General features: G+C 32.0%; 1 protein-coding gene across 2 annotated transcripts in view; it reads right to left on the reverse strand.

The window, feature by feature from the left end:
- Positions 1 to 512: 512 nt before the first annotated feature.
- LOC118200918 (integrin alpha-PS2-like) overlaps positions 513 to 13245 on the reverse strand; it is a 197607-nt gene continuing 184874 nt past the window's right edge. For both annotated transcript variants that reach the window (XM_035372909.2, XM_035372908.2), the window contains 3 exons: positions 9935 to 10036; positions 5430 to 5555; positions 513 to 1509 (listed from right to left, as the gene is read on the reverse strand). In XM_035372909.2, coding sequence (XP_035228800.1) covers positions 1408 to 1509; positions 5430 to 5555; positions 9935 to 10036 — 330 coding nt within the window. In that variant the 3' untranslated portion in view covers positions 513 to 1407. The remainder of the gene's footprint in view (positions 1510 to 5429; positions 5556 to 9934; positions 10037 to 13245) is intronic.

The raw sequence follows: 13245 nt of genomic DNA on the forward strand, positions 1-13245 counted from the left end.
AGAATTAACAAGTGTTAAATTTTGTTTGGGAAGAATTAGAAATGGCCGTTAAGACTGTGGTAGACTGGAATAATTACATGGGGGAGACACCATTTTTAAGTAGCTTTATAAATTGTTTCCCGGGTTAAATATCGAACTAAAATTAAAATATGTACCTAATAACATGTATGATATGAAATAAATAATTTTCTCCAGTTTGAAATTACCATTCTTTTCCTTCTTCAAAAAATCACCAAATTGCGCGAGCATGGTTGCGATAATACTAAAGTACATAAACAGTAAAATAATAGCAAATTATGTCATACTAAAAAAATATTTGAAAAACTAGTTTGAATGAAACAGTAATTGAAACAAATAAGTTATTGAAATTTAAAAAACAAAATTCCAAGTAAACGGTAAATTAAAGCAAAATGCTTGTTTTTTGCTTATAAAGATTCAACTCAGGATTTTATATGTGGCGGGGTGTCAAAAAGATGTTTTCCAGTGTTTAAATAAAAATCATTTTCTAAAAATACATGGCTCAAAACTTTTACTTCAGTTTAACACAAGATAAAATGTTTATACAATTTGATATTGTAAAAAAGAAGAAAAAAAAATCCATAAATTAAAGTTGAAATTAAAATATTAGTTCACATTATTTGAAGAAGCACAAGTAAAGTGCAGCGTCTGTAACTGCCATATCGAAAATGTTCTGTAACTTTGTACACACTCTAAATTAAGGCACTTTTCAAAGAATTCTGTAAACTTTGATGTGAGTTTCATAAAATAATAAATAATGCATTTCAGTAAGAAGTCCCTAATGCCAAAAGCTGTATGACAACTTTTGAGTTTACTGCGAAGCACAATTGTGCGTCTTCCATATAAAGTTTATAAATTATAATTGCGAGTTAGCATTAGTGAAATCAATTTAAATTTTCAGTAAATTTAAATTTTACTGTGTCTATATTCTGAATAAAATGCATATTTATTTTCCTGTAGCTATATAGAAGTAAACTGGATGTCTGCAGAGGTTTTTAATTTGTCGTTCGCTGAGGACATTCATTTTCTTCATAGCGTATTCATATATGGAAGAATATAATTCTGGATTTTGCAAGGAAGACATAGAAAAGTTTATATATTCTGTGTTTCCTCAAATTTTCGTTCTGTTTTCAGGTCTTTTTAGGAGATAAACACTTTAATTATCCCTTTACACTTTGAAATTTTCCTCTGAATGTCTTCTCATAATTATTGTCTCATTTTACAATAATGATGACGTCATCAGGAAGTTATATTGCAAGATGATGCAAATATCAAAGTTTCGCAATCACAAAGAAAATGCTATTAATTTGTTATAAAAGACTGTTTAATGACTTTAAGTCTAATATCACGTCAGTCAGTTCAACATGATAGCCTAAAAAATTAAGTTCATCACAAAGCAGCATCCCCACTTGTCATACGATATCCATTTCTTTCATTCAATGGTTCTTTTTCTGGAACTTCTTGGGGCCTTTTGCGCTTGAAGAATCCAAGCTGAAAAGTATAATAAGAGCATTATAATTTAAGCTTTTAAATTATCAAACTACATTTTCGGTTTTTTTTTTTTTTTTTTTTTTTTTTTTTTTTTTTTTTTTTTTAGTCCAAAGTGATTTGAATCCCGAAGGACTATTAGTTTCGTTTTGGCATTTTGCGTTGGACGGATAAATGTCGGTTCACTTTTCAAACTGTTGCCATAAAATGTTAGAGTCCTGCATTATATTTGAAGAAATTAAATAATGAAAATCTGCGTAAATGTATGTATATTTCTCACATTGTCATAAAATAACGGTACATAGAGTCGTCGAATTTTGAATAACGTAATCCTCCAACGAATATGAGCATGTGGAAGACCAAATTTGAAATTTGAAATTTGTTTTATGATCGATTTCCTATTTTTTAAAACTTTGACGAATTTTTGATTAACAAACTCAAGGATTTCAAAGCGAGCAATGGCAACGTTGTGCAGAAAAAACATTTTTATCTCCAGCGCGTGAGTCTCTGTATCGGAAATTCTAAAGATATGCTCGTTTTAAAACTATTTTGCGATATTGCTGTTGCACTGGATCTTATGGTTTAAGTGCGAGGAACATGATATTTAATAAAGAAAGGTAACACACAAAATGTTAAAAAACGCCCCTTTGGACGTAATTTAAAATCTAAAACATTTCAGATTTTTTTTTTTTTTTTTTTTTTTATTTTTTTACAACAAAATATTTTGTTCATTTCTGATATTGAAAGATTTAAGGCGTTAAAACGTAATAAAGTATTTGTTGCAGTTCGACGCCTTTGAAAACAATTTCAGCTTGCGGAAGTTTAGTTGCATTAATAAGTGTACATTTCATAAAAGAAAAAATTTACGTTACTTTAATTTTAAAATTTACGTACTTTGGTTTGCATTAGTTATAGTTTGGCACTTTAAGTTAGCGAGATAGATGTAATATATATTACTTACAAAAGTTCATTTTATTTATTTAATTTATAGTAATGCATTTCCGCATTTGTTTCCATTTGTTAGCTGAACTAAATTTGCGCGAAATGGATCAACATTGAAACATATTCATTCAGAACCGTAATAATGTTTAGAATAAGAATTTCCAAATTTCTTTTGCCACCCGAATATTCTATTATTAAATTCATTTTTTTATAAATGCGGCTTTAATATTAGCAAAATATTTGTAATTAATATAGTTATTGTTATTTAAATTTATGTGTTGTATGGGTATAAGAAATTTTCTTCTTCCTCACTGTGTGTCTTTTTGGTGTAAATGGTAGCATGTCCGGTTAGCAGTAGGGAAATCTGGAGTTCGAGTCCCAGAAAAAGCATAATTGATTTTTTCTATTTCTTGCTTCGAAAAGCCTAATAAACTTTGGATATATTTATAAATATTAGTATATATAGGCGTTAAAAAGGAAAGGAATAATGAGATGAAAAAAATGGTGTATAAAATGTGTAAAGCAGAAAAAATAACATATCGGGAAATACTAAAATCAATCATCTCCAGTTATTTCAAAACCAGATATATTAAGAGTATTAAGGCATTTTAAACTTTTTTTTTTAATTTTTCATTTTTATAAAAATTTATATATTAAAGCTACATCTTTATTGTGATTTTTTTCAATAGCATTTTGTAAGTCAAAAACAACATTATTATCGAAAATGGTACGTGAATCTTATCCATTCTTTATAAAAATGAAGTGATAAGAACACATCGCATGATATCCTGTGCTGAAGAGCCAAATCAAACTGGCAAAGAGGGGGGAAGAATTCATTATTTTAAATGTCGGCATAAAAACGTAATGAAACAGCGACGCTTTCATAATGGGACATTGTTAAAAAAAGGTCAATCTATTTCATGTAAGTCGGCCAGTGTTCTGAAAGATAGAAAACTTCATAAAGATACCTCGATATATGGAGCACCATTAGGTAAACAGAATCTTTATTTGCTTAGTTAATCAGAGTAGCAAAAAATAACCATATTCGCATGGAGGTGATACGAAGCCAGAGCATAAAGGTGCCGACATCGTTTTAAAGACCGACTATATTCTTAAGATTGCGGGCGCCCTTCTGTCGAAACACACTTCTGTAGGTTTAAGAATTTACGAACAATACCCTACTTATATGAAGGTGCCGGTACCTTTGTGAGAACGTTGTGAAATTGGGACTTAATGTTATAGGCATGTATTTTCCACTTTTAATTTATCCGGAAAAATATATCACTCGAAGTCGCTCTGTTCTAAATAGTTTCCGTTAGCGGAGACGGCTGATATAAATACGGAAGCATCCTCCACAAAGGTACCCTTTCTTTTACGCAGATAGCCCTCCTGTGCTCCGTCACAATCCAATCTAATCCGATTCGATAAGCGAAGTTTTAAATTGTTATTGCAAGCTACAACCCGCTTTCCGTACTTTCATTCTGCACTGGGTATTTAATAGGTAATTTAGTTAATTTTTTTTTTTTTTCCGTATTGCACTTATTTGGAAGATTTGCATTAAATAAAGCATTACTGAAAAAAAAAAAAAAAAAAAAAAAAACTCAGCCAACCTGAAAGCAAACCATATATTTTAATTAAATAAATTAAGTTCAGATTATGTCAAACCACTTCCTTCATGGGTACGCATTTAATGGAAGCTAATACGCTTCAGGAGCTTTGAGTACTTTCCCCGGCTATTCACAATGGGGTTTGATGAATTTATTTAAATAGACCTTCGAATTTAACCTTGGCCATGTTGGAAGTTACCGCAAACTGTCAAGGCCAAGGTTCCACGCGTTTGTAAGCGACTGCTTAACGAACGAAAGTGAAACTTAAAAAAAACTGGCGTGTTTTTCCGTTATGACTAAAACTGTCTGGTATGTTTCTTTTCTGCTTGGCAACAGAATAATTCTTTTGGGTTGTTGTGTTTAAAACCACCAATCTCAAATGGTTCTTTGATTAGAATTTTTTTCTTCCACTCTCTTATAAGGTATGGAAAGAGTAATTATAAATTGGGCACAATTAAGACAATTTGGAACACTGGATTCAGTAATCTTCCGGTACGATGATTATACACTAATAGATGAATCGTTATATATTTTATTAGACTAATTCAATAAATAGAATTTTTATTGTACCAAATACTGCTACTGTGTTTCACAAAGTAATTTTGAAGAAGCTATTTACTATTTTCTTTTCTGAAAAGAACTTAATATCTGCAGAATCAAATTTTAAATTTCATTTACATTTAATAACTACTAAAATTAAGTAAATAAGTTGACTTTTGCCTTAAATTAGAGCTGAAAAAGACTTTTATTCTTTCAGCGCATAAAAGTACTCATTTACAGAATTTGAAATTGTCAGACTTAAAAAATATTAACATTAAAAAAATATTAAATTTTTTTCAACTGCAGTTTTAAATCACAAATATCTGGAAGAGTATTTTTAAACTGTATCTAAAATGATTAACACTTACATTACATAATCAGCTTCTGAACATAAGAAATTAACTTATGAGAGTAATGGTTTTGTGCAAAGAGGCTCCCTGTGGTTACAGTACGAACTAACTGTCTTCTAAGCTTATGAATAGTAAGCAGATGTAAAGATAATATGTAAGTAACATACGAAAAGCTGAAGCTCACAGTCCACGGATGTAACATGCAAACCAAAATGACTAACACTGCAATTCCGGATTTTGAAAGACTTTTATTGACTGCAGGTCGTTTGAAAGAAAATGGCGTTCTATTCGAAACTGCTACATTTTTCTACAAGTAAGTTTGTCAGTAACCCTTAGAGTTACTCAACACATAGAAATATATATTTCTGATTCTTGCTTGGCTATCAGATTAGATTGACAGCCTTGGTAATTAAAAGAATCTTTCACTATAGAGCTGAAAAATGTTAAAAAAAAAAATAAAAAAAAAAAGTGCTTTTTAACTTACCTTCCACAGAAGTAATGCTAAAAGGCCAAGAAGGATCAAACCGCAGCAAATAGCCAAGATGATAATCCACCATGGAATCATATACGGTGCTAATGCAACGTCAAGTAAACTGACTTTTGTGGAAACCTTCGAAGAAGTGAAGAAAACTTATCGTTAGTACTGAAAGCAAGACAATTTTGCAGTAATCTGTAAGTATATCCTATAAAGTTTGATTAAGAATAGATAAAATGTTTTTCATTCACATATAAAAAATATTCGGTACCTTCTGGAAATACCCTTCCCACCGATAGACGGCGAATAATCTTTTGATCATGAAATCTTGGTGGGTTCAGTGATATCTGTTGGGTTTTCGATTATGGATGACTTGATCCAAAAATATCATTAAGTCAGTCTGATTCTCGCGAATTTTCAGTAAATCTAGAGACTGTTCTGAATTCTACTAAAAGGAGTGTTTTTTAAAGGAGGGCGCTAGTGGAAGCTGAGGATGGCTTTTTGTACTTCAGGGTCAACTTCGATCTTGACACGAACATTGGCATGCAAATAATGGAACGTGTAGAGGAATCAGTGTCGTACAGCTCGTCATTACTTACCTTCTTACTTACTAAAATTTCCATGGAGGATAAAACAAGCTACGGAGAATAACAGTCTCATTGGTGTCATTTTAAATGTAATTGCCAAACAGTATTCCTCCGAAAATAAACTCGATTTTATTGCTTAAAGGCACCACTACCTTATTCATGTTTATCGGCGGGTACCAGATAACCAGCAGGTACAGAGCAGCGTTTATACTATTTGGTACTAATTATAAGTGACAACAAAAATAAGGAAAGTGTATTTATTTGTTCTGTTGAATTAATTAAAATTCACACGGCGTTACCATTCTCTACTTATTTGTTTTCTACTTAACCAGATTTCTGTACTTAAGTGAAACTTCCTAATCACATTTCATAATCATTACAAAACCGAGAGTTGCTTTTCAGTTGACTATTCAGTAGACATGTTGCACCATATTTTAAGTTTCAGTTTAAAATCAGAGTGAAAGTTCCGAGTTTATTTGTTTATTATTATCCCACACAAATATACTTTGCTAATGCTACAATGAAATAATTTAAAAACAAGGTTAAAATACTGAGAAGTTTTAAAACCAGATTATAAAAGGTGTGTCTAACATGTTCAAGGACTCATGTTTACTAAAAAACAAACAATGAAAATTAAAATTTAATATTCTTCCAAATGATCACATGCAGCATCTGCATACTTTACTGCACGACTGTACAAATTGTTGAAACAGATTTCATAGTCATTTGAAAATGTGCATCGAAATTCCGCTATAACAATATACTAGATTTTTTAGTAGCCTCTGTATCAGAAAATCTATATGCCTTTTTACAATGGATCTCAGTTTCGAAAACAGAAAATAGACTGATAGTGTTAATTAGACAGGATGGTTCTGGGTTCGATCAAAATTTTTGGAAGCCAAAAGCCCTTACAAGATTTTGGTTGCCTTCACATTTTCGCGAGTATTCTCCTCATCTCTTTACTCTCGGTCTTGATTTAGCTGCATCATGCATTCCATGGTAAAACTGTGAATCAGAAATTTTTGTGGTACCCACTTGACATACTAATCATGTTACTTATTTTGCTTAATAGTTAATTTGGCTCTGGAGTGGTATATCTCTACAAGCTGTTGTTCGTGAACACATATGACTGCTGGTGACAACAGGGTTCGTGACACTGCTCGTGAAACAGCAGTATGTGATCCTATGTTATCATGGGAGAAAACCAGATACCTTTCTTCCGATATACAACGTACTTTTTTCACTAGTCTGTTCAAAACTGCTGCATAGTATTCTTTATTGATAGCTTGACCTGAAGAAGTGAATTTGTACCTGTCAGTTGTATTAATTAATGCCTGTCAGTTTAAGAAAGCGATTAAGTCCGTGTTTTCAATGGTCAATTGATTGGCCGATACGCAGTTCATCGTCTACATTTCCTCTTCCGTCTCAAAGCCCCGAATTTCAGTGAAGTGTGAGAACAGGACACTCTTATCTCTATATATTTCATTTATATTTATTTTCTTCATAATAATGGAACTATTTACAACAAACAAGGAAAAGGCTGCCGCGGGGTTTCTGTGCGGAACCCTTACTAGGGAACATCACTTTCAACAGTATACTTAAAACTACCTGGCCCAGTCATACAAAAATTCTAGCATATGCAGATGATATAGCTCTCTTCGTTTCAGGAAATACGGGTGAAGAATTACAACGAAACTCAAATGAGGTTTGTCACTTTTTATACCAACGATGTTCTAAGCTCAAACTTGAAATAGCCCATCACAAATCTCAAATCCTATTGATTCCCAAGAAAGGCGGATCCCTTACACGACAACCTCGTATTATCATTAACGGAAATCGTATTAAAATAGTTTAAAACTTAAAATACCTTGGAGGCATTTTTGACAAGAAATTCAACTGGATTAACCATATTTTGGATCTTAAAAAAAGCACATATATAATAGCTAAAAATCTAAAATCTATGCAAGGACGAAATAGGAGCATCAATCCATATCTTCAAAAATCTTTTATACCACAGTCGCGGAAAAAATAGTCATACTATATGCTGCAGCTATTTGGGCTCAGCCTATGCAAGGACGTAAAATCAGGCATCTCCAAAGTATTCAAAGACCATTCATTTTAAATATAACCAGTTTATCGCACTACCTCCAACAGCTCTCTCCAAGTCTTTGCAGGCTTACTACCACTCCACATAAAAGTGGAGCAAGAAGCAATAGCACAAATTGTTTCACTCCTACGTATGCCAGCAAAATTTCATGATAATAGCTTTTCTCCAACTAACTTTGAAAAAAAAATCAATCCATATGATACGCATCCGCACTCCAGAGTCTTGGCATATCCATAAGTCTTACAGAAATACCCGAAAGCATATAGAACATTACTATTTACACAGATGGCTTCAAACTCGATGAAAATGTTGGTTTTGCATTCGTTGTTTTCCACAATAATCATTGCCTCCATGAATGGAAAGGACATCTACACCCCAACACTAGTGTTTTTTAAGGCGAAGCTTCCGCAATAAAACATGCACTTCTTCATATCGAGCACAATAGCCTGAAACTCACCATTATAAAAACAAATAGCTTATCGACACTAAAACAAATAGCTTATCGACATTTGCCGATATTCCCAAATACCCTGGCCAATATCATATCTAAAACGAAAACTCCAATTGAAAGCTCACAGCATATGGCAAGAAGAATGGGATGATAATACCACTGGCAGAAGAAACATACTATCACCTCTCTTATGTCGATAGCAGCCGCTTAATAGTCAATCCACATTTGGTTCGTTCCATTTCTGGACATGGCCAATTTCCCTGTTTACTTCACAAAGCATGGCATTTCTCATACTGGCCATTGCTGCTGTAGCGAAATAGGTACTCCAAAACACTACATTGCTATTTGTACACTAACTGAAAACACTCACGTCCCAATTCCATCTTCCAATACCCAAGCTTTCTGTAAACTCCTGACCCGCCAAAAAATACCTTGCAAATTCAGTTTCCAAAATTATGCAAAAGTTATTCGACCTTGGTTTAGACCTCTGTCAAACATAATATCTTATGAAAACTTTATCATCGTAATATTGAATACAGGAGTGGTGTGTTCTTAAGTAGAGTGCTGGATGTTCAAGCATAACACAGCACTACTACATCATCTTGATTTTAAAATTTTACAAATATTCTAAGCAATTTTATGGTGGAATCTACCATAAATTTGAACCTTTCAACAGATACTACTTTACTTTATATATTTACCACCAATTACGAACTCTTGTATTTTATTAGGAACGTTTTATGAGTTTACAATTCTGAACTATTAACACACCACATTAACATACCAATCTACTGACTAAGGGTCGTTATCTTTGAACTATTCGAACTTTATTTTACAGATAAACTCTGAACAGTATGATAAACTACAATTTATTTAAACTTTAGAACTATTTATATTTTAGAAACTTCAATTTTTTTATATATCTGAACTCTTTATTAGAACTACCTGAACTACGCACATGAACTATTTGAACTATATACATGCACGTTTTGAAATATGAACTATATTTACACATGAACTATTTGAACTGTACATTTGCAAAATCTGTTAATTTGAAAATGTTTAAAATTTTTGTATTATATTCAAAATTTAGCACATTTATTATTATGTTATTTTATATATTATGCTCCAAATGTTTGTATTATATTCCAAACTATGTGTCATTCCAAATAATGTATCTGTTTTGTTAATATCAATAAACGGCTGGGGTCACGTAGTGGGGAGACGGCGCTGTCGATGTTTTACTATTTTAGAGAAGCTTCGCCTAGTCCTGGAAGGCACACTTCGTATAGGAATTAAAACCCCGTTAGACAAAATAATACATTACTTAGTAAAAAATGCATTTAAAGTGTTATTAATATTATCATACCACATATATTTTGTAGGGCAAATAACTGGGATCTACGCCATATGGAAGAGCAGTTATTCGTGTGACAAGTTTTGATGATGTCTTCACTTCACTTAAACCCAACTGAAAGAAAAATGAAATATTAATTATTTACAGAAATATGAAACAAAATATTAACTATACTAACTGAAATACAAAATAAATCAATACCAACTCACTCGTGAAATAAACGTATTTATTATTCATCGATCTAATTGATGAAACAGTATTTATTAATTATACAAGATACATAATTAAACGAAACTTAAGTATTAATTAGCGCTGATTTTAGAGTAAAGGCTTCTTGCATTTTAAAAAAGGAAGATATCGCTGGTCTTTCTTCTTATATAAAACTGCCTTACCCAGAAAAATAATCAAATCTTCTCTCAGGAAATGCATGGAATCAAGAATTTATATCAATGACGCGGGCGGATTTCGAATTTATTATTATTATTTTGATTTCTGTTTAGTGTACTCTTTTTACATCGGTTGTGACAACTTGGTTTGATTTGATTGGTTTGTTTGATTACGGCAAAGCAAGCTAGGGCTGTTCAAATACTGGAAAAGATGCTTTCGAGAACTTTCTGAGGAAAACTGGCTCATACACACGTTACGCATGGGGAAAACAACAAAAACGTCCATGTAGCCAGCTATTCGTCGGGATTTTAATACAGGTTGAACTACCAGACTTTTCAACTAGTAAGCTCTTTGTTTTAATAAAAACTGATCTATTATGATTTTTACGTGCACAGTTCATATTATGGCGGCATTTCTCAATTTTTTTACTTTTGGAAACCCTGGGAATTTTTTTCGTGTCTTAAGAAATCTACATAAGTATTACACCTGCTTAGGCTCTGCATTACCACTTTTTACAAAATTCTTAGTGTTCTGCAACAATCACTCCGGGAATTATCCTTGAAAACTCTGTATTAAATGTATCAGCATACAACTGTCAATTCTAGGTTTTCCGGAAATCAAAAATTTAATACGTATTGTGCCAATTGTAATCACATTTTTCAATATAATTTTCCTCAAAATTTTAAACAAAATTAAATTACTTTTCGTTTTTTGCTATCTTGCCTTAATTTAAATTTAGATCGGTTTAATCCCTGTAAGCTTCTGTTTAGCATAACTTATTGTTTCATTTATTACCTCTGTTTTTTTTCGCTGTTTATTCTGCAAAAGTATTTTCGTCTGTTAGTGTTATGCAATTATAATCGTGTTTACAATCCTAAATATATGCAATTTAAAGAAAGATATGACATCTGTAAAAACAACTTTTCCTAGAAAAACTGCAGTTCTTTAAAAACCAAAAACAGGTATATTTCTTGAGAAATTTTAAACAAAGGCAAACAAGGAAAAAATAATAATAACAATTTTTTAAACAAAAAATAGAAGGCAGTTAGAAATTTAAAGCTGACCTTCACAATCGGAATGCAAACGAGTTTTATAAAATGAATAGATGTCACTTAAATAAATTATGCGATTTTAACCTGATCTGAAATCTAGTCTAAATCGAATAATCCAGAGTAACATAACATTCATTCCAAAGTGGTATGTAGATCAAGGACAAAATGTTCGGATTTTCCTTAGATTAAAATAGCATGACGTCAGGTTAACAACTTACACTTTTACTTTCAATATATGCAATTTTCCTTTTCTAATTACCAGAAGAAGCCAGTAAAATTTAGGCTCTTTTAGACTATTATAATCTGCACTCCTTCTCTTACTGATACATTATTTTTTTCCTTTAGAGCAGGGGTCTCCAAACTACGGCCCGAGGGCCAAAACTGGCCCGCGAGCACTAATAATCCGGCCCGCCAGAGGTTTCTTTAAAATATTTTTTTTTTAATTTAAAGTAACAAATAACATACACATTAAATATTTTATAATAACAGCCAATCTAGAAATGCGTTGCCTATCATGCGCGTTGTATATAAAACATAATATAGACATTATACAATCATTTCTAAATGTACTATGAGGGAAATACGCTCTATATAAAAAATCTGATGTGGACACACATGAATTCCTCATATGTCCTTTAAATTATACGTATTTTTGGCCGCACTTCATTTAAACTTATTTCCTCGAATTTCATTAGAGATATAGTTCTCATTCAATCAATTCAGTTCTCACTTCGTGACGAGGCAAAAATACATAAAAACGCAAAACATCTTCAAACAAAACAGGAGTTGAAAATGTAAACAAATAGCGACTTTAGTAGGCTTAGTAGCACTTAAACAACTTTTAAAATATTGATAATTCTACAACTATTGCATGCAAATTAAATAAAGTCATAAAAACCTTAACCCCCTGAGTCACTTCGAAAGCAAAAATCGCACAATCTACAAGGATATAAGAATAAAAATTAAATATAATCAAGGATATAAGAATAAAAAACTAAACTTCCCGTCTCCGGTAACAGACTGGGTAGATATACATAGAGTTCTGATGCAGCCGATTGCAAATAAAAAGGGAGGTGCACAACTACATGTTATACATGTCCCATATACAAAATTTCAACGTTTTGAGGCCACTCGTTTTCGAGTTATGCGAGATACCTGCATATGTACGTACAGACATCACGAAAAAAATCTCTTCTGAATCCATTTTGAGAAAAAGATTCATTTATTCTGCCTGTACGAACAGATGTCACGCCGAAAAAAAAGTTCAAATGGATTCGAGAGAGAGAGAGAGAGAGAGGTCAAAATGGATATTTTCGTTGAAATATGATATCCGAAATTTTTCGCGATTACAATACTTCCCTTACTTCGTACAAGGAAGTAGAAAACTCTCATTGTACTCTTTACAAGAATAAAGGTTTCGTGTGTTATCTTTTCTAGTTTTTATAGTAGCATTCTAAGTTGCTTCATAGAAATTTTCAGTAGTGATTTTATTTAAATCTTAATTTTTCTAAAGATGTTGTAATTTATTTTAATTTTCGAGATTTTTTTAAACTTGCTTATGGAGCGAATGTTTGCAGCTGATCAAAATGTAAACAAAATGCGCTGATAAATCAATTGAAAAGCAAAGTACATACTAAACCGAAGAAATCTAATATTCTTGGACAAAATTATATTTTTGCAAATGTTCAAAAACAGCTTTAAGAAATTTATGTTAGGTGAAACTGCATGAAAGTCTAAAAAAAAAGGATCTCTTTGTAAGGTCATAGCGTATAGATCCAATCACAAAAATCTTACTGCCTCGTTTAAAAACTTGTATGCTGTTCATCATAGTTGCATCGCCATGGATGATGAACTAACTGGATCTTGGCCCTCGAAGCTTCGTTA

Source organism: Stegodyphus dumicola, chromosome 7 (assembly GCF_044657685.1).
Source record: "Stegodyphus dumicola isolate Sdum_Otavi_A_Nest chromosome 7, ASM4465768v1".
NCBI lineage: Eukaryota > Metazoa > Arthropoda > Arachnida > Araneae > Eresidae > Stegodyphus > Stegodyphus dumicola.